This window comes from Sinohyriopsis cumingii, unplaced genomic scaffold (assembly GCF_028554795.1).
Source record: "Sinohyriopsis cumingii isolate HCF-2022 unplaced genomic scaffold, ASM2855479v2 utg002811l, whole genome shotgun sequence".
Taxonomy (NCBI): Eukaryota; Metazoa; Mollusca; class Bivalvia; order Unionida; family Unionidae; genus Sinohyriopsis; species Sinohyriopsis cumingii.
The window spans coordinates 4,634-31,149 of NW_028316309.1; the positions used below are offsets into that span (position 1 = coordinate 4,634).

At 35.3% G+C, this 26,516-nt stretch overlaps 2 protein-coding genes across 3 annotated transcripts; both read right to left on the reverse strand.

The window, feature by feature from the left end:
• Nucleotides 1-453: 453 nt before the first annotated feature.
• On the reverse strand, nt 454-8,870 carry LOC149770042 (cobalamin binding intrinsic factor-like). Its single transcript, XM_089949482.1, has 4 exons — nt 8,722-8,870; nt 4,150-4,365; nt 3,808-3,932; nt 454-738 (listed from the first exon to the last, which is right to left on the reverse strand). Exons 1-4 carry the CDS (start codon nt 8,793-8,795, stop codon nt 614-616), a joined length of 540 nt encoding a protein of 179 aa, XP_089805608.1. The 5' UTR covers nt 8,796-8,870; the 3' UTR covers nt 454-613.
• A 7,181-nt stretch (nt 8,871-16,051) lies between these two features.
• Nucleotides 16,052-23,919, reverse strand: LOC149770043 (uncharacterized). 2 transcript variants are annotated; one of them, XM_089949486.1, is made up of 4 exons: nt 23,769-23,919; nt 19,671-19,886; nt 19,330-19,454; nt 16,052-16,337 (listed from the first exon to the last, which is right to left on the reverse strand). In XM_089949486.1, exons 2-4 carry the CDS (start codon nt 19,739-19,741, stop codon nt 16,213-16,215), a joined length of 321 nt encoding a protein of 106 aa, XP_089805612.1. In that variant the 5' UTR covers nt 19,742-19,886; nt 23,769-23,919; the 3' UTR covers nt 16,052-16,212. The 2 variants fall into 2 exon arrangements, with proteins under 2 accessions (XP_089805612.1, XP_089805611.1); XM_089949485.1 differs by lacking the exon at nt 19,671-19,886 and having other exon boundaries at nt 23,769-23,916.
• Nucleotides 23,920-26,516: the final 2,597 nt, after the last annotated feature.

Sequence of the window (26,516 nt, forward strand, 5' to 3'; positions counted from 1 at the left end):
ATAACTGGAGCGTTCAACTGAGTTATAGGAATAAAACAATGTCTATTGTATTTGGTTTCAAAATTACCTTTTCTGTACTACTCCCCTTATTTTCGAATTTTATTCGATTCAACTCGGTTGCGGCGACCGCATAAAAGTGTGGTTTAAAAAAAAAAATCGAAATGAGGATTGGAAGAATTGGATGAACCAGCTTAATATAGATTTGTTTAACCTGAAAGCTGTCTATCACTAGAATCCCAACATCAAATCATGTCCCTCATCTGTTCAGTCAAAACCGTGCGAAATACAAACGTCTGACACAATAAAGTACCTTAACTATGGCTGAAAATAGTGTCATTTGCACATTGTTGGGGTTGTATTGTCTGTCTCGAGAAGTATTCGTAATTGTCATTATTTAATTAGACAATAATGTTTAATGTTCATGGAAAAATCAAATACAAAGTGAAGAATATCTATTTCCAAAATGTATTTTGATATTCATATAAATCCAGCATTGAAGGAACAAAGACAGCAGCATGCAAGCTATGATGCTGCAATTAAACTAGTTTTGAAAAAGAATGGACAGTTGGTAAACATTTTGAATCAGACATTGAAATCAGTGATAGACTGCAGATCACCCAATGAGAGGTGATTGGTGTGTCGAAGATGGGATGGGCCCAAATGCAAGATCCTTGTTGAAAACTTGTGTAAAATTTAATATGATGGCGTCCCCATCCTTAGGATAGAGAGAAGTCACACCTAAAATATAAAATAAAAATAATCTCAGCAATGCAATGTTTCTTTATGACAGTCATCCTCTTTGAGATAAGGAATAAAAAGAAAACACGTACCGCCTTAATGTACGTTGTTTTCATGAGTGTTTTTGCCACGAGAAAATGTCTCAGACAAATCGGTTGGAACGTACAAATAAAAACAGTACAAGTATTCATTTCTATCTTAGTTAAACTTGCATCTGAGATATAAATGATGGACGGATGGATGGATAGATTGATAGATAAATAGATCAACAGTAAACCATCCTATTAGCAATATGATATCATGGTAGTAACGTAATCGCATACAAAAGATTTTACGTCATACCGTTGTTGTATGCTGCATTCAAAACATTTTATTACATACCCGTTTATTGTTATCTGCTTATTTTTTCTTAATTAACTTTTCTTTGCTAGAATCGTGAAGTATTTTCCCGTACTGCACTGCTTCATATTGCACTACGCGTGTCTAAAGCGTCTAAAGCTATTCAAGTCTATTATCATGAGCAACCCCACCCCTCCTCAAATTTCACCTTTATAAATGGGTGGGCCGTAAAATGTAATGGTTGACCACTACATGTTTGCTCCCTCCGCCCAGGAAAAAATTATGCGGGCGCCCTTGTCTGTTATGAACTAGTTTTGACTGTCAGCAAGCAATGCACTCTCATGTCGCAGATGCCCGAGCTTTACATTTAATAAATTTGTCTATGTATGAACTAAACAAGCTGTTTGGTTCATTTGAAAGTAGTCATAATAAACTTACGAGAGTACCGTAAGTAGCAAATAAGATTTTATGGGCATTACACGGTATCTACCGCTGAGAAATTAGAGTTACTTCAGTTTTGGACAGAATGTTTCACAAAGAGTTATCATATGAAGCTGGTGTGGAAACTGACACCAAACAAAAGAGAGAGAGAGAGAGAGAGAGAGAGAGCGTACTTTGCAACATTAGAAAAATCCACACAAAATAAGAAAGACTCAGGTAGCTATATCAAGATAATCATATACTTAAGGAACAGTAACTACGGTTACAGCATTTGAATTTTAAATGAGTTTGCCAATTGTCAGAAAGTGCTGGATTCTGGGGGCAACCTCTTTAAACAAAAAGGTTTAAGAAGTCGAAGCACAAACATTGCTGAAACGTCCACCCGTTGATCTGGGTCAAGATACAACAATGATGGCACAGAGAAGAGAAATTCCACGATATAAATCGTCTAAAATTCCAAACTTACCCAAAATCCATCTCAGCTTCAGAGGTTTTTAAAATTATTTTTAAGGAGCAATTTTAAAGGATGGAACTTTCAATTTTTCTATGATTATTACTGAGGAATCGAATTTGTTTAGTAAATCTGGTGATAAAAATGACAAACATTTGCAACATAAAGGTAGCTGTATCGCGGAAAGCAGCTGCTCTGTTGACTGTGATGCAAATTTATAAGAATTACATCTTGTTACAATATTGCTAAAACTCATCACTAGGCTGCATGCAGGGGAGTGTATGTTGTTTATTTTTTAAATTCTGGCGACTGCTCAAGCAGAAAATAAAGAGAATAAAACAGCGCCATATTGTTGAGAATTTTCTTGTCAAAAATATCCAAACAAATATTAAAATTCTAGCCCAGAAAAAGACCCATATCTTCGTTTTCTTAAAAATATATGCTTAAATTATCACCTTTTGGTTTAACAAGTACAGTGTGTGTATTTAGTGAGCATGTGTCAGAAAAAGCATCACTTACTGATCCAAAACATATGTTCCATTTGAGAAGTATGGGGGAAAAAAATCTACCTGCCTATGACAGCATTTTAAATCCATTCATATGTCCCATACACTATTTAAAAAAATTAAAAGCTAAAGAGTAAATTGGCATATCTGGATTGCAGACAGACCGATGACGCAACTGCACAATATATATATATATATCTATTCATAGGCCCGGTTATGTACAAGCGGATATTTCTGAGAGTTAAATAATATATTTCATATAACACCAAATAATCAATTCATTTTTAAGCATACATAAAAATTAAAAGAATGTATGAATAAATAGGTGATATGTAATAAATATAAAATCACATATGTGCTTTGTTCCGAGTCGGGGAAAAGAACTCGTTTGATACCGCGTAGGAACAAACGTCTCGGCTTGACAGCCTGGACATATTCCTACGCCCAATCAAAATCGTTCTTTCCGCCCACTTGAAACAAATCACAAATTTTGTTTTGTCTATACATCTCTTTTAATGTTCATGATAAATGAATAACATAAGCTGTATTATGTACAGAAAAGATTTGACAAATTCACATAATGTCAATTTTATGTCCGAAATCGCTTAAACCTGTCCTAAACTGGAACTTCAAAATCATTGGCCTGTAACAAGTAAAGTATCTATCTCCATAATGGTTATTCAGTGAACTCATTTACAGAACAGTGATGTCATTCTTACTGTGGCTAATTTACTGTTTCCCTCCACGTTACACACATACCACTCACACACACACACGCGCGCGCGCGCACGTACGCACATGAGTGATGGGTTGGGTACTTAATGGGTAAAATGAAGAACATTTTATAGTTGCTCAAAGATGGAAGTTGATAGTTTTCTGAGGTATCACGATTACCGGAACTGTAACACGGTTGTCATCAACAGTCCCGAAGATATGTTCTCATAGACAATGATTGATGCTAATAGAAGTTACGGCTATCAAGAGAAGGAATATTTGTGAAATAAAATACATGGTTAGTTGCATTGTAACTATTCTAACCCCTCCATTGACTTAGTACTTCAGGAGCATCGTTTTCATACTTTTTTTCAGTATAGAAAATCAGTTTTTCCAAGAAGTCTTTTTAAACAGATCAAGGAAGTCTAGATAAACAAATTAAAAGTGGAGGAAATAAATTTTTGGTTGCATGCTTTAAAGTGTGTGTGTGTGTGTGTGTGTGTGTGTGATCCAGTAAAGTTATTCGTTAAACTGAAGACATATCATACAAAAGTGTAAGCAATTCAAACGAGAGAGAGAGAGAGAGAGAGAGAGAGAGAGAGAGATAGAGATGGTTACCTGTGCTCGCCGATTGATTATTAACAAGTAATGACCAGTAAGTGGAGGTAACATTATCATATTCTCCAGCCAGGCCCATCATGTCGTGGATAAAGTGGCCATACACCGTGTACTTGCATACAAACCTTCAAAAAAATATTAAACAATCATGCTTTTAATATAACTGAGACAATGATTACTCCTTCAGCATGATAGATTTTAGTCAAATATAAGCATATACTTAAACTTTTAAAATGAGTAGACATTCAAACTACAGTTATTATTATTATTATTATTATTCCTTGTGCATGTGTGCGTATGAGTGTGAGTACTAATTGATTTTGAATATATACTTTGGCTTACTCAAAGTTTCGGTTTCTATCTGCTGCTCTCTCCATAATACGAATGAATGGCTCCCCTCTGCCGAATTCCATCTTTATTTCGTGCTCGAACACTGGTGGCTGAATCCGATTCCTAAGGGTGTACGTAAGAGACATATTTTTTGGCCAGTAGCAGTCATTGCCTCTTCTATGACAAGCTTCCAATGGCAAAACTGTTGTTGGCGTTGTACTTGCAAACCTTGATACGAGATTAGGGATAGATCAGTATTTATCGGGAGAGAGAGAGGGATTTTTTAAGGTAGATACAATTGCTGTAGTCTGGTTCCCTGCTTCGTATGCTCCCTGCGTTGTCCTCCACTATGGAGGGGGGGGGGGCAGGGGCCAGATTGTATGTACAAATGTGATGCCGTAATCAGCGACCTAGTATAAAAATTCATAAAAATTCAAATACACAAGTGAGGTAAATAATTTCCTTTTTTTGATACCTATATTAAAACATAGCATAAGAATATTATCCACTTGACCAGAGAAGTCAATGTCAGTTCATAGGAGAAGAAATTTATGCATCCCAACCTCAAATTTATACCTGCATTTTTCATAATCGAAGGTCATTTTTGACACAATGTGATGCTCACAGTGCAAACACAAGCCCATTTCCTAGATGACAGTTCTGCAAAACAGTGTGTACTAAATAAGCTGATGTAATTGAAAATGGTTGTCATCCGAGCCGTTTTTGAGATATTCTACTTGCCCCAAACCCACGTGTTTTTATTGCTATGGGAGGCTAGCTCTTCTTCCTAGCCAACTTTTTGTTAGTGACACAGTGTTCAAGCTTAACCACCAAATCGGTCATGAATTATTAAGACGAAAAGTGAAGTGTGTTACTTTCGTCTTAACCTTTTCCTATATATTAGGTTGTCGTACATCACTTCATATCAATTACAACGAATTTATCAAGGAATCGATTGGAGAAGGAATCTCTGATATGACGCTGTGTAAAATATGCAATATTAACAAAATATAATTGCGTGCACCCTTTTCATTCATCTTCGTCCACTAGTAAAAATATTTGTAAAAATAATTATATGACCGAATCAGTGGTTAAGCTTGAACACAAAACAACGACTACTACAGCTAAAATGAAAGTATTAGTAAAGTTTACATTGTGTCACTAATAAAAAGAATATTAAAGGAATAACTGTGCCGCGGTTAGGTTGACTAAATCTCTCCATATGAGGCCATTCGTTTTGATGACGTGACACAATGACGTCGGCATTCACATGACTTCGTATAACGGAGGGCAACGCAGGGAGCATACTAAGCAGTTACCATTGCCGTTAGAATTCGGATAGCCTTGGATTTCACCATTGACCACAAGATAAGATCAGAACAACCACTGCTATGGTATAGAAGTCATCGCTAAATACAAGCATACGATACAATACGAAGATATAGATAATTATAATGGGCTATGTTCAGTAAGTACGATAGAACAAATAAAGATAATGGTCCAAATGTTGAATATATTTGGGAATTTTTGTTCTAAACATACCTTTCTGTCAAATGTGAAATCCAAGAAAATCCGAATGTTAACGGCATCTTGCTTCCTCCAATATGTCATAAATTGCATAAATTGCACGAAGTGCGTTGAGCTGTTTAGAAACTTGAAGAATTCTTGATGACAGCTGGCATAAGCTGTACATTAGGAGACAAAAATAGGGCGAACTAGCTGGGTAGGAAATGCATAGGGGTGCGCACTCGTGTAACATATAACAGTATACAAGGTATGGTCATTAATATTGCAACATTTACTATTCCATACATTCCTACGTCATATTTGGATATCGGGTCTAACCAGTAACAAGGCAGGGTAAATCAAGTTAAAGTCGCGTGACAAAGTAGTAGCGCGCAGTTTCATTCACGTCCTGTATAGATGCTCAAACAATCATTGGAATAGAAGAGCAACATACATTTCTGGTAGCTACATTTTATTTTCAGCTTGTCATCATGTCAGTTTCATCTCGGCTATAAATTCCCACAATATAAATTGTAAATTCGTTCGTATTCACTGACAACATGTTCTGCTCATTACTGTTCAGAAAGTTTGCATATTTTTGTTTTCCCTCAAACTTAAGGGTTACAGATAACATAAGCTAAACTGGGTACACCAGTGTGGTAAGTGTTTGAACGCATATAGTCTGTCTATGCACATGCCTTTGAAAATCTTTCACTATAATCAGAAGATAAGAAAAATCAGCTTGACACTGTTTACAAGGTCAAGGTTGCGATTCATACGTTGCGGGTTAGTCCCTTATCATTTAAATTGAGAATGCTCTATAAAAGGAAAAGTAAAACAGTGTACTTTTCCTTATTTGCAAATCAATAAATTCATTACTGAAGAAAAAGAGAAAACTTTAATGTCTGGATTTATTGTTGCGAACTTGGCAAAGGGTGACTATTCAGCAGAACAAAACACGAGACTGACTTTGGAAACGGCGTCACTGATTTTTTCTTATAATGGATTCGCAATTATTTGTTGTGGATTATTTTTCAAATACCGTTCTTAAAGTTATGTTACAATATCGGACGGATGATTAGCATTCCTAACATGAGTTGTTTTTCTGCACACGGTGTTGCAGATAAAATAGATTCTAGCCAGACTTGAACAGCCTTTACAGTAGCTCCAAAAAAATGTACCAAGATCTGTATTGGCCATAACCAGCACTTTATGATTACGACTATAACACAATTCACACCAATGCCATTTCACTTTAACACAATTCACACCAATGCCATTTTACTATAACACAATTCACACCAATGCCATTTGACTGTAACACAATTCAAACCAATGTCATTTGACCTTAACACAATTCACACCAATGCCATTTGACTTTAACACAATTCACACCAATGCCATTTGACTATAACACAATTCACACCAATGCCATTTGAATATAACACAATTCACACCAATGCCATTTGACTATAACACAATTCACACCAATGCCATTTTACTTTAACACAATTCACACCAATGCCATTTGAATTTAACACAATTCACACCAATGCCATTTGAATATAACACAATTCACACCAATGACATTTGACTATAACACAATTCACACCAATGCCATATGAATATAACACAATTCACACCAATGCCATTTGAATATAACAATTCACACCAATGCCATTAGACAGGTGTACAGTGGGGTTACTGAGAGACAACTATTTCATGGAAATGACACTTCTTGAACCAAACACTTGAGTACTTATTACCAACTAGGAAATTATGAAATTCGTGTGTTAGTGTTAGGCGGTAAAACATATTACTCAAATATGCATATTGCATTTAATATAATAATTAATAATTATATTGGGGGCACCAGTTGGCCCTTACCGATCACTTCCGTCCCACCTCTGTCCTCGTGGGTTCGAGTCTCGGGCTCGGCTCATCGGGTATGTGGGAAAGCTTGCCAGTATCTTCCTTGAATCAGTGGTTTTTACTGGGCTTTTCGCAGGTTGTTCCTCCACCAGTTATACTGGCCGCCATGTTGCTTGTATGAATCTCTAAATGTACACTTGTACTAACATTCTACATCATATTAAAGACATTTTCTGGACTCAATGACATTTGCTACGAAGCATTATTCGATTCATGCTCACTGTTTCTTTTTGGAAGATAATAGTATGCCCCACTACTAAAATGTCGTTTGGTTGTTTCGATTTCTCAATCTTGTTTATCTCTCTGTACATTTCAACTTCATTGGAGGAATGTAACTTAAGTAATGCGCTGTCTTTGTTTGAACTGGAACTTTTCAGTCAAAATTTGGAATAATTCTTTTTTGGAACTGGGAATAGGGGTCATATCCGACCTCCAAAATTACCTATGAAAATATCTGATCTACCACAATTTTTTTATTACACATTAGTTCAGATATAACTATGGACAGAGAGTAAACAATAACCTTTTTTTAAAATTAAAGAATTTAGCAGGCGAGAGAGAGAGAGATATATGATTGTCACACTCTCTACGCACACCATCCAGTTATTTGGCCAGTCTAATTGCGTGATAACGTTTAAAGTTCAGATTGTTGCAAGTCTAAAGTATGACGAAGGATATGTACACACATCTTCTCATAAAACGACATGCCTACTCTAATTTGAACCAAAACCGCAGCCGAAAACATATTTTTGTCTGGCCTCACATGGCCTATGGTTCAACTAGTTTAACCCCTCTATTGATTTAATACTTTAGTAGCATCATTTTCATGGTTTGTTTCATCAGAAATTCAGTTTTTTGCAGAGATGTCTTTTGAAACAAATCAAGATATGTTAGATTTTTTTAAAAATATAGGAAAGAGACTTTATTGCATTTGCCAAAGTGCGCATGCGTGTTTGTCTATGTTTGTGCTCCAGTAAAGCTATCCGTTAAACTGAAACCATTTCATACGAAAAGTGAAAGCATTTCATAACTGGCTAATATTAGAAATGGCTTACAAGAAGAACATAAAGTAGTAATTTTGAATTTAATAATGATCAGATGTTTCGATTATCCTTTTTCTAAACAATAAAAAAATAAAAGACACACCTGTCGTTGTCCACACAACTGGATAGATAGAAACAAGCCAAAAAGATAAACCATACTGATTCTTGAATTGCCATATCTCCTTTTGCCGTGCGTTGTCCTCTGCTATGCACTCTACCTTCTGTGATCGGTCACATGATTTCCATTTGTGATAAGAGTGAGTCCAAGAGATGTTAGAAGCTACATTCTACGTTTAAGTACGCTCTTAAATCGTGTAAGGAGGAGGAAGTAAAACACAGAGCAGACTCGTTAGCACAAAAATTTGAAAATGTCAACCAACGTGAATTCTGGAAGCAAGTTAAACAAAATACTACGATATCTTCCAATAAACTAGAAATCTGTATTATGGGAACCATGGTCAGAATAATATATACAACATGTGGAAAAATCATTTTGAAGACTTACTCCATAGTGTTAAAAATGAATCGAGTAAGAAGCTTGTGCTCTCAGCATTGAATACCCCTTCTACTTGTATTAAGGTAATCACATTATCTGATATCCAAAGTGCAATAACAAGACAAAAAAGTGGTAAATGTCTAGGGTCATATTTTTTATTTGATTGTATGTTTGTGCATAACTTTGTATCAGATAATTTCACAAAAGTTACAATTATACCGCCACTAAAAAGTAAAATTGGAAACCTGGAGGACAATAATAACTACAGTCCTATAGCTCTTACGACTATTATTTCAAAAATATTTGAATGCATCATACTGCAAAGATGTGAAGTCACAATCCCTGATAATCAGTTTGGTTTCAAAAAGTAGTATTCAACATATTTATGTCTATATGCCTTTTAGGAAACTCTCAGCTATTACGTAGAACATGGCAGCCCAGTGTTTGCATGCCTTTTAGACGCTAGTAAGGCATTTGATAGGGTCAGTCATTGGACACTCTTTAAAAAGTTGATTGATATTAAAATACCTGTCTACATAGTTCATATTTTAGTTAACTGGTATAGAAAACAGTTGTATTATGTGCGATTAGTAAGTGTAATATCCAACGCTTTCCATGTAACCAGTGGGGTGAGGCAGGAATATTCTTTCCCCTTTGTTATTTAATATATATAGACGAGTTAAATCGTAAGTTGGGTCAGTGTTACGTGGGCTTACGTCTGCAACCAAATGTATTGTTTTTAACAATTTTAGTTTTGCTGATGATATGTCATTGATAAGTCTATCACCGGTTTAAGGAAATTATTAAAAATATGCGCACAATGCGCATTTGAGAATGATATCATATATAATACAAAAAAATCAGTGTGCATGATCTTTCAGCCAAATTCTTTCAAATTACCATCTCCTCCTCATGTACATGTTAACGGCAGTGCTCTTACGTACGTCAACAGGTATACGTATTTGGGTCATATTTTGAAATCCAATCGGTTGGATAATGAAGATATGATGAGACATTACCGGCGTTTGTGTACTCGAACAAACTTGCTTCTACGTAAATTTAAGAATTGTTAATTGAATATCAAAATTAGTTTATTCAAATCGTATTGCTACACTATGTATTGTGCTCCTCTGTGGGCAAACTTTAGTGAATGTATGAAAAGAAAACTAGTTATTGGTTATAATAATAGTCTTCGTTTTCTATTAGGTCTACCTAGATGGAACAGTGCCTCCAACATGTTTGTAAATTATAATGTATTCAGTTTTGATGAGGTAATGAGAAAATATGTGTTCTCAATGATGACAAGATTATCTAATAGTAAGAACTGTATATTGAAATCTCTTTGGAACTAAGACATTCATATAAATTCTTATATTATTAGCAGATGTAACAAATTATTCTTTAAATATGCCACTTAATTTCATTTGTAACAATGCAGGGCGCAGTTAATTGCGTAGATGTATCTGTATACTTGCACAAATATTATATATATTTTTTATGTTTACAATGGTTTTACTTTACATCGATATTTTAATTTAAATGTATGGACTATGTAGTCTGAAATAAAAAATTCTTATCTTGTCTTATCTTATCTAGGCAATTTGATTAAAATCAGATCTCCAATGTCCTACGTGAAGATTTTACAACGACCGCTTATTGGTCAAGTTCAGGAAAGGCAGCTTTCAAAATCTGAAAGTAAATCAAATCGTTCGGCCCACATTGATGTTCTTCAGCCATACTGATCAGTCGCCCAAACGCAAAGACATTTGATTGGCTGATACAATTAACGATTATGGTAATAAATAAAACATGGGTCACCAGAACATGACACCTAAGCGGACGTCGTCAGATCTTCACGTAGGACAGTGAAGATCTGATTTTAATTAGAAGAATTTTGATGTTTATCGTGAAACTGTAGCTGATTTAAAAATGCGTTTGCATATTTCTCTGCAGGTCATCGTCATTTTGTAAAGATGGATAAGGCTAATAACATCAAGCTGGGGCATCAGCTTGGGACTGTATTACAAAAGTCACAACCAACCAGAAGCGAAATTGAAAAAAGTCGTTCGTGACAGGTTGGTACAAACTCGGAACAGTTATGGTCTTTCACCGGTTCCGATTACTTTTAGACGAGAGGGTACATGATTAGTCTTTGCGAGACTCTGCCTAGCTTATAGATGGCAACTAATGTATCCTCAGAGGCTGAGACCCCCCTTGTCTTGGTGCCAACCTTTACAGATATTACTTTATCTCGGTTGTTTTCGAAATAAGTAAAAAAAATAAATGTTTTAATCATCAAAAACATTTATTTGCTTTTCTGCTAAAGAAAAGTATTGGCGTGACACTTTATTATGACTTCAAGAAACCACATGTTGACGATACGAGAAAACGTACCTAAGACAACCAGGGAGTCTGTTGATTAATTGTTATTTAGAACTTTTTTTGGCTATATCATGCCGAGACATGAAGGGTTCAGTACATTTCTAACGGACACACTGAGTCAGGCCGTGTATCGAACACGTTACCACATGATTACGATTTTGACGATCAACCGAGAGAGAGAGAGAGAGAGAGAGAGAGAGAGAGAGAGAGAGATTTGTTGTTGTGCGCGTGCGATATGATAGTGTCTGGGGATGTCCCAAAGTTTGGGTGCATATTTTTAAGCTTGTTGACACACACAACAGTGTAGCGCCTATCATTCCCTTCAGTTCCAAATACAAAATTAGGTCCTTTTCTCAATTGATCTTAGCAGTATTATCATCTCTAATTCGTGATTTAATCGGTCCCGGGTTTCAAGATTAGAAAACTGCGCATTTGTTTTGATAGTTAAAGTCAACCAGGTTCATCAAGTATATTTTCGATAATCAAGTACTATAAGGGGGCGATATGGCGTGTATGAATTAACATTTACGGATGTTACTGTGGATATCTACATTAGTTTAATCTTTCATTTATGACTGTATAGTCATGTGTGGCACATTTAACATAATCGAGAGACAGATAAATTCATCTAATGACAGACAAACATAAACCTTTTAGAACTGAAAACATCTGTGTAAATGAAGAAATATGTATATTTTAAGTGCATTTCCTGAAAATAAAAAGTATTGTGGGAATTTCAATTGTATTTTTACAGGCAGCAAGGCCGACCTTGTTCAGGTAATGCAGCTGTGCGATTGTAAAAATTTTGTCAAAACTATAGAACGCACTCGGTCTCTTTCGCTATATTTATATGATTCATGTTGTTAATTTGAGGGAGGGGGGAGAATAATCACACAAGACCATGTCATTTTTTTTTAAAAAATCAACACTTTAGTAAACCTGATCTACTTATTCATTTACTCACATTTAATAATGAGTGAGGTCTAGGTCAGTCTCTCTTCTTCATGTGCAAATCCAAAGTTTACTGTGAAAAATGAACGGAGAAAACAATGTAACTGTTGGGTACAATACAAAACATATAACAGTGAACACATTTACACGTATTGACAACATTGGTTAATGACATGTGTGTTCCAATCTTTCATGACAGCTTCATCTTTTCACTGACTTAATTTTCTCTGACAATCGAAAGAAAACTATATCCACAATGTTTACGACGTTACCGTTCTATTGTTCATCGATTCATGGGGAAAATACTACGTGGAATAATATAGGCTAAGGTGAATACAAGACTCCAACGATATATAGAAAATAAATACAATACTGTCAACACACAATTGAATCTGATCTTGTAATCTCGCGTTACTCAAATTGGTCCAGCCATCATTTAAATGCCACTAGCCCTTGAATTCGAATTCCAGTACACGTCATGTTTACTACTTAAAAATCATGACAAAAGTCAATTTATACAGAAACTCTATCCACAAGCATAGACAAAAGTCGGGCACATAATATAAAATAAATATATTTAACACCTCCCCTCAAAATGAAAACGAGATCTATAAAATGAAGTGTTCTTGTACATTTTAGTCAAATATACATATAATATTATAATAATTAAAATTACATAGGAAAATGTTTTACGAAAGACACAAAATGTACAAAAAATAAAGTGATATAATAGTTCTCTAGACGAGAGAGGCCATCTGCAAATTACTGCAATCACATTATCATTTCTCTTGATGTGTCTAGTGTCATTGTTATATTCCTTAATCGCAACAATATCTGATATTTGGGTTTTTTTATTAATGAAAGTAATGGGGTTGTGATCACTGAAAACAATAATCCGAGAAGGAGCTGAACTTAGATACATCTCAAAATGTTGCAAAGCCAGTATCAAAACCAATCATTAATTCTCAATTGTGGAATCTGGAGTTTGTTTATTTATTCATTTTTATGGAAAAACAACACACTGGATGATGCACACCGTGTTTATGATCTTGAATCAATATTCCACCAATCCTTACATAACTTGCATCAAAATACATTTTAAATAATTTATATTTGGATATGAAAGAACTGGTGCTTCTTTAAGTATCGCCATTAATTTGTCAAAAGATTCCTGACATGTTGCTGACCAATGAAAGTCCGATTTCGTACTCAACAAATCAGAAACTCCTTAATTATCCATACTCCAAAGTCGTATTAGAGATTTTTCACTAATATGCACCGGGAATTTAGAGACAGCCAGCCTTTAACTTCTACAAGTTTAACTTGACCATGTCCCACAATACGACCTACAAATGTGACACAAACACGGCAAAACTCACTTTTACCTAAATTAACTGTCAACGCTGGAATCTTGACGGATAAATTTTCATTAAAAATGTTATCGCTTTATATTGATTAAGTCTGTTTTTAAGTTGAGAATGCCATAATTTCTTTTGATCTTTCCGTGAGTGGAATTTGGTATTGAAAAATGAATCAGTTTTGTTGACATTGAATGTATTATCTGGTTAAGCAAAGAATATACGTTGATTCGGCTACTTGGTGCTATAAAATCATTCTCCAATAAACATTGACTTTCTTTTTCTTCTTCTCTCAAACATTCATGCTTGAGAGGATCCATCTTGTAAGAATGCTGTTGCACAGGTATATAAAATATAATCTCGATGTCATGATAGATTTTTTTCCCGTGTAGGAACACCAGGAAGCACGTGCTCATATTCACATAATAGCTGATTTAGTTTAGTTCACTCTCTTCTTATGGTTGTAGATGTGAAAGTCTTGGTTCAGATTGTTTAATATTTCTCAATTCCGAAGACTGGTTAAACAAGATACACTGCGTTCCATCGTTTAAATCATCACTGTGTGGGACAGGTACAACTAAATTATTTGAATAACTAATTGGGCTACCCCAATCAAAATATTCCTTTAACATATTTATATCACTATTTTATTTCTGTTTCCGAAGAGTGTTACATGATACAATTTAAGTCGTTTACTTTCCTTTCAGTTGTATAAGGACCCTACAATTTTGTCTGAAGAGGATTTTGAGATACAGGCACGAGAGTCAAAACTTAATCACCCGGCTGAAAACTCCATTCCTTTGTGTTTCTGACAATGTCTGACCATGTCATTTTGATTAGTCTAGCATTAACCGGCTTGTCTTTAAAGTTGTAATCAAATATGCAAATCCGGAAACGAAAAGAATCAGAAATGGAGAAAGGTTTTAAAAAGCTTTCAATATTTCAAAAAGTACATTGTACCAGGTCTTGAAGCCACAACCTTGATTACCAAACATTTCTTTATATGCATTTCAAATCATGTGATGTTGAGATTACATGAATGACACAATGTGTGGTCTTCTTGTGTACACAGTTATTACCCATGTTCCCTCCTTTTACTAAGTGGTCTATCTTCTGACGAGGTGACTGTAGCTATAAAAAATTTTACCTCCGCAGAATTCATGGCAGTATTTCTTCTTAGTTTATGTGGTATCCGTGACTTTAATCATATTGCTGCTGTAACAAACAATGCTATCGGTTTTCATCATCACTTTACAAGGTAACACAGTTATACCATCACCACCATCAACAGAGTTCAGTCTAACTTTGAGTCTGAAATAATTTGATGAAATCTTATGGTGATGATGTTTTCATCAGTCATACCAAGCTAATTTTCCTACATTTTAACAGTGTCGTCCACAGTAGAAACAGATTGTCTAATAGTTGTCATGTTTTGAACTAACATGTGTATTACACAACATCTGATACTTTGATTTAAACTCTTATATACCATTTGTTGTGTCGGAAAAAAAGTCAATCCTAAAGTCGATTTTTCTATCTCCTGCACATTTCTTTCTGTTAAAGGCCAATAAAATATTCCACATCCAGCTGTTGCCGTCCTTAATGATCAATTAAGATGATTTTGCAAATATTACAAACCATTCTCTGCGCTGTATCTGTTCATTCACTCATCGTCGTCGTCAACCTTAACATGTTTTGTTCACAATTTTGAACAGGTTGTACGTGTAAAAGTTGTTTTATTTTTAACAGTTTTGTTTTTTGAAAAAATCTTTTATGTAATTGCTCTATTTTTATGATAACTGGAGCGTTCAACTGAGTTATAGGAATAAAACAATGTCTATTGTATTTGGCTTCAAAATTACCTTTTCTGTACTACTCCCCTTATTTTCGAACTTTATTCGATTCAACTCGGTTGCGGCGACTGCATAAAAGTGTGGTTTTAAAAGAAAAATCGAAATGAGGATTGGACGAATTGGATGAACCAGCTTAATATAGATTTGTTTAACCTGAAAGCTGTCTATCACTAGAATCCCAACATCAAATCATGCCCCTCTTCTGTTCAGTCAAAACCGTGCGAAATACAAACGTCTGACACAATAAAGTACCTTAACTATGGCTGAAAATGGTGTCATTTGCACATTGTTGGGATTGTATTGTCTGTCTCGAGAAGTATTCGTAACTGTCATTATTTAATTAGACAATAATGTTTAATGTTCATGGAAAAATCAAATACAAAGTGAAGAATATCTATTTCCAAAATGTATTTTGATATTCATATAAATCCAGCATTGAAGGAACAAAGACAGCAGCATGCAAGCTATGATGCTGCAATTAAACTAGTTTTGAAAAAGAATGACAGTTGGTAAACATTTTGAATCAGACATTGAAATCAGTGATAGACTGCAGATCACCCAATGAGAGGTGATTGGTGTGTCGAAGATGGGATGGGCCCAAATGCAAGATCCTTGTTGAAAACTTGTGTAAAATTTAATATGATGGCGTCCCCATCCTTAGGATAGAGAGAAGTCACACCTAAAATATAAAATAAAAATAATCTCAGCAATGCAATGTTTCTTTATGACAGTCATCCTCTTTGAGATAAGGAATAAAAAGAAAACACGTACCGCCTTAATGTACGTTGTTTTCATGAGTGTTTTTGCCACGAGAAAATGTCTCAGACAAATCGGTTGGAACGTACAAATAAAAACAGTACAAGTATTCATTTCTATCTTAGTTAAACTTGCATCTAAGATATAAATGATGGACGGATGGATGGATAGATTGATAGATAAATAGATCAACAGTAAACCATCCTATTAGCAATATGATATCATGGTAGTAACGTAATCGCATACAAAAGATTTTACGTCATACCGTTGTTGTATGCTGCATTCAAAACATTTTATTACATACCCGTTTATTGTTATCTGCTTATTTTTTCTTAATTAACTTTTCTTTGCTAGAATCGTGAAGTATTTTCCCGTACTGCACTGCTTCATATTGCACTACACGTGTCTAAAGCGTCTAAAGCTATTCAAGTCTATTATCATGAGCACCCCCACCCCCACCCCTCCTCAAATTTCACCTTTATAAATGGGTGGGCCGTAAAATGTAATGGTTGACCACTACATGTTTGCTCCCTCCGCCCAGGAAAAGTTTATGCGGGAACCTTTGTCTGTTATGAACTAGTTTTGACTGTCAGCAAGCAATGCACTCTCATGTCGCAGATGCCCGAGCTTTACATTTAATAAATTTGTCTATGTATGAACTAAACAAGCTGTTTGGTTCATTTGAAAGTAGTCATAATAAACTTACGAGAGTACCGTAAGTAGCAAATAAGATTTTATGGGCATTACACGGTATCTACCGCAGTGAAATTAGAGTTACTTCAGTTTTGGACAGAATGTTTCACAAAGAGTTATCATATGAAGCTGGTGTGGAAACTGACACCAAACAAAAGAGAGAGAGAGAGAGAGAGAGAGAGAGAGAGAGAGAGAGAGAGAGAGAGCGTACTTTGCAACATTAGAAAAATCCACACAAAATAAGAAAGACTCAGATAGCTATATCAAGATAATCATATACTTAAGGAACAGTAACTACGGCTACAGCATTTGAATTTTAAATGAGTTTGCCAATTGTCAGAAAGTGCTGGATTCTGGGGGCAACCTCTTTAAACAAAAAGGTTTAAGAAGTCGAAGCACAAACATTGCTGAAACGTCCACCCGTTGATCTGGGTCAAGATACAACAATGATGGCACAGAGAAGAGAAATTCCACGATATAAATCGTCTAAAATTCCAAACTTACCCAAAATCCATCTCAGCTTCAGAGGTTTTTAAAATTATTTTTAAGGAGCAATTTTAAAGGATGGAACTTTCAATTCAACAGCTGCTCTGTTGACCGTGATGCAAATTTATAAGAATTACATCTTGTTACAATATTGCTAAAACTCATCACTAGGCTGCATGCAGGGGAGTGTATGTTGTTTATTTTTTAAATTCTGGCGACTGCTCAAGCAGAAAATAAAGAGAATAAAACAGCGCCATATTGTTGAGAATTTTCTTGTCAAAAATATCCAAACAAATATTAAAATTCTAGCCCAGAAAAAGACCCATATTTTCGTTTTCTTAAAAATATATGCTTAAATTATCACCTTTTGGTTTAACAAGTACAGTGTGTGTATTTAGTAAGCATGTGTCAGAAAAAGCATCACTTACTGATCCAAAACATATGTTCCATTTGAGAAGTATGGGGGAAAAAAATCTACCTGCCTATTACAGCATTTTAAATCCATTCATATGTCCCATACACTATTTAAAAAAATTAAAAGCTAAAGAGTAAATTGGCATATCTGCAATGCAGACAGACCGATGACGCAACTGCACAATATATATATATCTATTCATAGGCCCGGTTATGTACAAGCGGATATTTCTGAGAGTTAAATAATATATTTCATATAACACCAAATAATCAATTCATTTTTAAGTATACATAAAAATTAAAAGAATGTATGAATAAATAGGTGATATGTAATAAATATAAAATCACATATGTGCTTTGTTCCGAGTCGGGGAAAAGAACTCGTTTGATACCGCGTAGGAACAAACGTCTCGGCTTGACAGCCTGGACATATTCCTACGCCCAATCAAAATCGTTCTTTCCGCCCACTTGAAACAAATCACAAATTTTGTTTTGTCTATACATCTCTTTTAATGTTCATGATAAATGAATAACATAAGCTGTATTATGTACAGAAAAGATTAGACAAATTCACATAATGTCAATTTTATGTCCGAAATCGCTTAAACCTGTCCTAAACTGGAACTTCAAAATCATTGGCCTGTAACAAGTAAAGTATCTATCTCCATAATGGTTATTCAGTGAACTCATTTACAGAACAGTGATGTCATTCTTACTGTGGCTAATTTACCGTTTCCCTCCACGTTACACACATACCACTCACACACACACACGCGCGCGCGCGCACGTACGCACATGAGTGATGGGTTGGGTACTTAATGGGTAAAATGAAGAACATTTTATAGTTGTTCAAAGATGGAAGTTGATAGTTTTCTGAGGTATCACGATTACCGGAACTGTGACACGGTTGTCATCAACAGTCCCGAAGATATGTTCTCATAGACAATGATTGATGCTAATAGAAGTTACGGCTATCAAGAGAAGGAATATTTGTGAAATAAAATACATGGTTAGTTGCATTGTAACTATTCTAACCCCTCCATTGACTTAGTACTTCAGGAGCAGCGTTTTCATACTTTTTTCAGTATAGAAAATCAGTTTTTCCAAGAAGTCTTTTTAAACAGATCAAGGAAGACTAGATAAACAAATTAAAAGTGGAGGAAATAAATTTTTGGTTGCATGCTTTAAAGTGTGTGTGTGTGTGTGTGTGTGTGTGTGTGTGTGTGTGATCCAGTAAAGTTATTCGTTAAACTGAAGACATATCATACAAAAAAGTGTAAGCAATTCAAACGAGAGAGAGAGAGAGAGATAGAGATGGTTACCTGTGCTCGCCGATTGATTATTAACAAGTAATGACCAGTAAGTGGAGGTAACATTATCATATTCTCCAGCCAGGCCCATCATGTCGTGGATAAAGTGGCCATACACCGTGTACTTGCATACAAACCTTCAAAAAATATTAAACAATCATGCTTTTAATATAACTGAGACAATGATTACTCCTTCAGCATGATATATTTTAGTCAAATATAAGCATATACTTAAACTTTTAAAATGAGTAGACATTCAAACTACAGTTATTATTATTATTATTATTATTCCTTGTGCATGTGTGCGCATGAGTGTGAGTACTAATTGATTTTGAATATATACTTTGGCTTACTCAAAGTTTCGGTTTCTATCTGCTGCTCTCTCCATAATACGAATGAATGGCTCCCCTCTGCCGAATTTCATGTTTATTTAGTGCTCGAACACTGGTGGCTGAATCCGATTCCTAAGGGTGTACGTAAGAGACATAGTTTTTGGCCAGTAGCAGTCATTGCCTCTTCTATGACAAGCTTCCAATGGCAAAACTGTTGTTGGCGTTGTACTTGGAAACCTTGATACGAGATTAGGGATAGATCAGTATTTATCGGGAGAGAGAGAGGGATTTTTTTAAGGTAGATACAATTGCTGTAGTCTGGTTCCCTGCTTCGTATGCTCCCTGCGTTGTCCTCCGCTATGGGGGGGGGGGGGCAGGGGCCAGATTGTATGTACAAATGTGATGCCGTAATCAGCGACCTAGTATAAAAATTCATAAAAATTCAAATACACAAGTGAGGTAAATAATTTCCTTTTTTTGATACCTATATTAAAATATAGCATAAGAATATTATCCACTTGACCAGAGAAGTCAATGTCAGTTTATAGGAGAAGAAATTTATGCATCCCAACCTCAAATTTATACCTGCATTTTTCATATCCGAAGGTCATTTTTGACACAATGTGATGCTCACAGTGCAAACACAAGCCCATTTCCTAGATGACAGTTCTGCAAAACAGTGTGTACTAAACAAGCTGATGTAATTGAAAATGGTTGTCATCCGAGCCGTTTTTGAGATATTCTACTTGCCCCAAACCCACGTGTTTTTATTGCTATGGGAGGCTAGCTCTTCTTCCTAGCCAAATTTTTGTTAGTGACACAGTGTTCAAGCTTAACCACCAAATCGGTCATGAATTATTAAGACGAAAAGTGAAGTGTGTTATTTTCGTCCTAACCTTTTCCTATATATTAGGTTGTCGTACATCACCTCATATCAATTTCGACGTAAAATTTATCAAGGAATCGATTGGAGAATGCATTTTTGAGATGACGCAGTATAAAATGTGCAATATTAACAAAATATCATTGCGTGCACCCTTTTCATTCATCTTCGTCCACTAGTAAAAATATTTGTAAAAATAATTATATGACCGAATCAGTGGTTAAGCTTGAACACAAAACAACGACTACTACAGCTAAAATGAAAGTATTAGTAAAGTTTACATTGTGTCACTAATAAAAAGATTATTAAAGGAATAACTGTGCCGCGGTTAGGTTGACTAAATCTCTCCATATGAGGCCATTCGTTTTGATGACGTGACACAATGACGTCGGTATTCACATGACTTCGTATAACGGAGGGCAACGCAGGGAGCATACTAAGCAGTTACCATTGCCGTTAGAATTCGGATAGCCTTGGATTTCACCATTGACCACAAGATAAGATCAGAACAACCACTGTTATGGTATAGAAGTCATCGCTAAATACAAGCATACGATACAATACGAAGATATAGATAATTATAATGGGCTATGTTCAGTAAGTACGATAGAACAAATAAAGATAATGGTCCAAATGTTGTATATATTTGGGAATTTTTATTCTAAACATACCTTTCTGTCAAATGTGAAATCCAAGACAATCAGAATGTTAACGGCATCTTGCTTCCTCCAATATGTCATAAATTGCATAAATTGTACGAAGTGCGTTGAGCTGTTTAGAAACTCGTGTAACATATAACAGTATACAAGGTATGGTCATTAATATAGCAACATTTACTATTCCATACATTCCTACGTCATATTTGGATATCGGGTCTAACCAGTAACAAGGCAGGGTAAATCAAGTTAATGTCGCGTGACAAAGTGGTAGCGCGTAGTTTCATTCACGTCCTGTATAGATGCTCAAACAATCATTGGAATAGAAGAGCAAATTACATTTCTGGTAGTTACATTTTATTTTCAACCTGTCATCATGTCAGTTTCATCTTGACTATAAATTCCCATAATATAAATTGTAAATTCGTTCGTATTCATTGACAACATGTTCTGCGCAGTGGACTGTTCGGAAAGTTTGCATATTTTTGTTTACCCTCAAACTAAAGGGTTACAGATAGCATAAGCTAAACTGGGCACACCAGTGTGGTAAGTGTTTGAACGCATATAGTCTGTCTATGCACATGCCTTTGAAAATCTTTCACTATAATTAGAAGATAAGAAAAATCAGCTTGACACTATTTATAAGGTCAAGGTCGCGATTCATACCTTGCGGGTTAGTCCCTTATTATTTGGGGCCCCGAGTGGCCGAGTGGTCTAAAGCGCTCTCCGTTACGGATCACTGCCATCTCACCTCTGTCTACGTGGGTTCGAGTCTCGGATTCGACCAATGTGGGTATGTGAGAAAGCTTGCCAGTAGCTTCTCGTGGGTCGGTGTTTCTTCCTGGGGTTTTCCCGGGTTCTTTCTCCACCATTAATACTGGCCGCCATACATAGCTTATCGTGTGCTGAAAAATGGCGTTAAACCCCACACCACCACCACCACCACCACCCTTATCATTTAAATTGAGAATGCTCTATAAAAGGAAAAGTAAAACAGTGCAATTTTTCCTTATTTGCAAATCAATAAATTCATTACTGAAAATAAAAAGAAAACTTTTTTTAATGTCTGGATTTATTGTTGCGAACATGGCAAAGGCAACAAAATACGAGACCGACTTTGGAAACGGCGTCACTGATTTTTTCTTATACTGGATTCGCAATTATTTGTTGTGGATTATTTTTCAAATACCGTTCTTAAAGTTATGTTACAATATCGGACGGATGATTAGCATTCCTAACATGAGTTGTTTTTCTGCACACGGTGTTGCAGATAAAATAGATTCTAGCCAGACTTGAAAATCCTTTACAGTAGCTCCCAAAAAAATGTACCAAGATCTGCATTGGCCATAACCAGCACTTTATGATGACGACTATAACACAATTCACACCAATGCCATTTGACTATAACACAATTCACACCAATGCCATTTGACTTTAACACAATTCACACCAATGCCATTTGACTTTAACACAATTCACACCAATGCCATTTGAATATAACACAATTCACACCAATGACATTTGAATATAACACAATTCACACCAATGCCATTAGACAGGTGTACAGTGGGGCTACCGAGAGACAACTATTTCATGGAAATGACACTTCTTGAACCAAACACTTGAGTACTTATTACCAACTAGGAAATTATGAAATTCGTGTGTTAGTGTTAGGCGGTTAAACATATTACTCAAATATGCATATTGCATTTAATATAATAATTAATAATTATATTGGGGCACCAGTTGGCCCTTACCGATCACTTCCGTTCGACCTCTCTCCTCGTGGGTTCGAGTCTCGGGCTTGGCTCATCGAGTATGCGGAAAAGCTTTCCAGTATCTTCCGTGAGTCAGTGGTTTTTACTGGGCTTTTCCCAGGTTGTTCCTCCACCAGTTACACTGGCCGCCATGTTGCTAGTATGAATCTCTAAATGTACACTTGTACTAGCATTCCACATCATATTAAAGACATTTTCTGGACTCAATGACATTTTCTGCGAAGCATTATTCAATTCATACTCACTGTTTCTTTTTGGAAGATAATAGTATGCCTCACTACTAAAATGTTTGATTGTTTCGATTTCTCAGTCTTGCTTATCTCTGTACATTTCAACTTCAGTGGAGGAATGTAATTTAAGTATTGCGCTGTCTTTGTTTGAAATCGAACTTTTTAGTCAAAATTTGGAATATATATATATGGTCTGTGGTTTCAACTAGTTTAACCCCTCCATTGATTTAGTACTTTAGTAGCATCATTTTCATGGTTTGTTTCATCAGAAATTCAGTTTTTTGCAGAGATGTCTTTTGAAACAAATCAAGATATGTTAGATTTTTTTAAAAATATAGGAAAGAGACTTTATTGCATTTGCTAAAGTGCGCATGCGTGTTTGTCTATGTTTGTGCTCCAGTAAAGCTATCTGTTAAACTGAAACCATTTCATACGAAAAGTGAAAGCATTTCATAACTGGCTAATATTAGAAATGGCTTACAAGAAGAACATAAAGTAGTAATTTTGAATTTAATAATGATCAGATGTTTCGACTATCCTTTTGCTAAACAATAAAAAAATAAAAGACATACCTGTCGTTGTCCACACAACTGGATAGATAGAAACAAGCCAAAAAGATAAACCATACTGATTCTTGAATTGCCATATCTCCTTTTGCCGTGCGTTGTCCTCTGCTATGCACTCTACCTTCTGTGATCGGTCACATGATTTCCATTTGTGATAAGAGTGAGTCCAAGAGATGTTAGAAGCTACATTCTACGTTTAAGTACGCTCTTAAATCGTGTAAGGAGGAGGAAGTAAAACACAGAGCAGACTCGTTAGCACAAAAATTTGAAAATGTCAACCAACGTGAATTCTGGAAGCATGTTAAACAAAATACTACGATATCTTCCAATAAACTAGAAATCTGTATTATGGGAACCATGGTCAGAATAATATATACAACATGTGGAAAAATCATTCTAAAGACTTACTCCATAGTGTTAAAAATGAATCGAGTAAGAAGCTTGTGCTCTCAGCATTGAATACCCCTTCTACTTGTATTAAGGTAATCACATTATCTGATATCCAAAGTGCAATAACAATACAAAAAAGTGGTAAATGTCTAGGGTCATATTTTTTATTTGATTGTATGTTTGTGCATAACTTTGTATCAGATAATTTCACAAAAGTTACAATTATACCGCCACTAAAAAGTAAAATTGGAAACCTGGAGGACAATAATAACTACAGTCCTATAGCTCTTACGACTATTATTTCAAAAATATTTGAATGCATCATACTGCAAAGATGTGAAGTCACAATCCCTGATAATCAGTTTGGTTTTAAAAAGTAGTATTCAACATATTTATGTCTATATGCCTTTTAGGAAACTCTCAGCTATTACGTAGAACATGGCAGCCCAGTGTTTGCATGCCTTTTAGACGCTAGTAAGGCATTTGATAGGGTCAGTCATTGGACACTCTTTAAAAAGTTGATTGATATTAAAATACCTGTCTACATAGTTCATATTTTAGTTAACTGGTATGGAAAACAGTTGTATTATGTGCGATTAGTAAGTGTAATATCCAACGCTTTCCATGTAACCAGTGGGGTGAGGCAGGAATATTCTTTCCCCTTTGTTATTTAATATATATAGACGAGTTAAATCGTAAGTTGGGTCAGTGTTACGTGGGCTTACGTCTGCAACCAAATGTATTGTTTTTAACAATTTTAGTTTTGCTGATGATATGTCATTGATAAGTCTATCACAGGTTTAAGGAAATTATTAAAAATATGCGCATAATGCGCATTTGAGAATGATATCTATAATACAAAAAAATCAGTGTGCATGGTCTTTCAGCCAAATTCTTTCAAATTACCATCTCCTCCTCATGTACATGTTAACGGCAATGCTCTTACGTACGTCAACAGGTATACGTATTTGGGTCATATTTTGAAATCCAATCGGTTGGATAATGAAGATATGATGAGACATTACCGGCGTCTGTGTACTCGAACAAACTTGCTTCTACGTAAATTTAAGAATTGTTAATTGAATATCAAAATTAGTTTATTCAAATCGTATTGCTACACTATGTATTGTGCTCCTCTGTGGACAAACTTTAGTGAATGTATGAAAAGAAAACTAGTTATTGATTATAACAATAGTCTTCGTTTTCTATTAGGTCTTCCTAGATGGAACAGTGCCTCCAACATGTTTGTAAATTATAATGTATTCAGTTTTGATGAGGTAATGAGAAAATATGTATTCTCAATGATGGCAAGATTATCTAATAGTAAGAACTGTATATTGAAATCTCTTTGGAAGTAAGACATTCATATAAATTCTTATATTATTAGCAGATGGAACAAATTACTCTTTAAATATGCCACTTAATTTCATTTGTAACAATGCAGGGCGCAGTTAATTGCGTAGATGTATCTGTATACTTGCACGTATATTATATATGTTTTTTATGTTTACAATGTTTTTACTTTACATCGATATTTTAATTTAGATGTACGGACTATGTAGTCTGAAATAAAAAATTCTTATCTTGTCTTATCTTATCTAGGCAATTTGATCAAAATCAGATCTCCAATGTCCTACGTGAAGATATGACAACGACCACTTATTGGTCAAGTTCAGGAAATGCAGCTTTCAAAATTTGAAAGTAAATCAAATCGTTCGGCCCACATTGATGTTCTTCAGTCACACTGATCAGTCGCCCAAACGCAAAAACATTTGATTGGCTGATACAATTAACGATTATGGTAATAAATAAAACATGGGTCACCAGAACATGACACCTAAGCGGACGTCGTCAGATCTTCACGTAGGACAGTGGAGATCTGATTTTAATTAGAAGAATTTTGATGTTTATCGTGAAACTGTAGCTGATTTAAAAATGCGTTTGCATATTTCTCTGCAGGTCATCGTCATTTTGTAAAGATGGATAAGGCTAATAACATCAAGCTGGGGCATCAGCTTGGGACTGTATTACAAAAGTCACAAATAACCAGAAGTGACGTTGAAAAAAGTAATTCGTGACAGGTTGGTACAAAATCTCAAACTCGGAACAATTATGGTTTTTGACCGGTTCCGATTACTTTTAGACGAGAGGGTACATGATTAGCCTTTGCGAGACTCTGCCTAGCTTATAGATGGCAACTAATGTATCCTCAGAGGCTGAGACCCCCTTGTCTTGGTGCCAACCTTTACAGATATTACTTTATCTCCGTTGTTTTCGAAATTAGTAGAAAAATAAATGTTTTAATCATCAAAAACATTTATTTGCTTTTTTGCTAAAGAAAAGTATTGGTGTGACACTTTATTA

Coding starts and splice junctions, on each gene's coding strand:
- LOC149770043 (XM_089949485.1), bottom strand. CDS start 23,842: ATGGCAATTCAAGAATCAGTATGGTTTATCTTTTTGGCTTGTTTCTAT. Junction 19,455..23,768: donor AGTTGTGTGGACAACGACAG/GTATGTCTTTTA, acceptor TATTTTTTGAAG/GTTTGTATGCAAGTACACGG. Junction 16,338..19,329: donor TAATCAATCGGCGAGCACAG/GTAACCATCTCT, acceptor TTTATATTTTAG/GTGTGACTTCTCTCTATCCT.
- LOC149770042 (XM_089949482.1), bottom strand. CDS start 8,795: ATGGCAATTCAAGAATCAGTATGGTTTATCTTTTTGGCTTGTTTCTAT. Junction 4,366..8,721: donor AGTTGTGTGGACAACGACAG/GTGTGTCTTTTA, acceptor TCTCGTATCAAG/GTTTGCAAGTACAACGCCAA. Junction 3,933..4,149: donor GATAGAAACCGAAACTTTGA/GTAAGCCAAAGT, acceptor ATTTTTTTGAAG/GTTTGTATGCAAGTACACGG.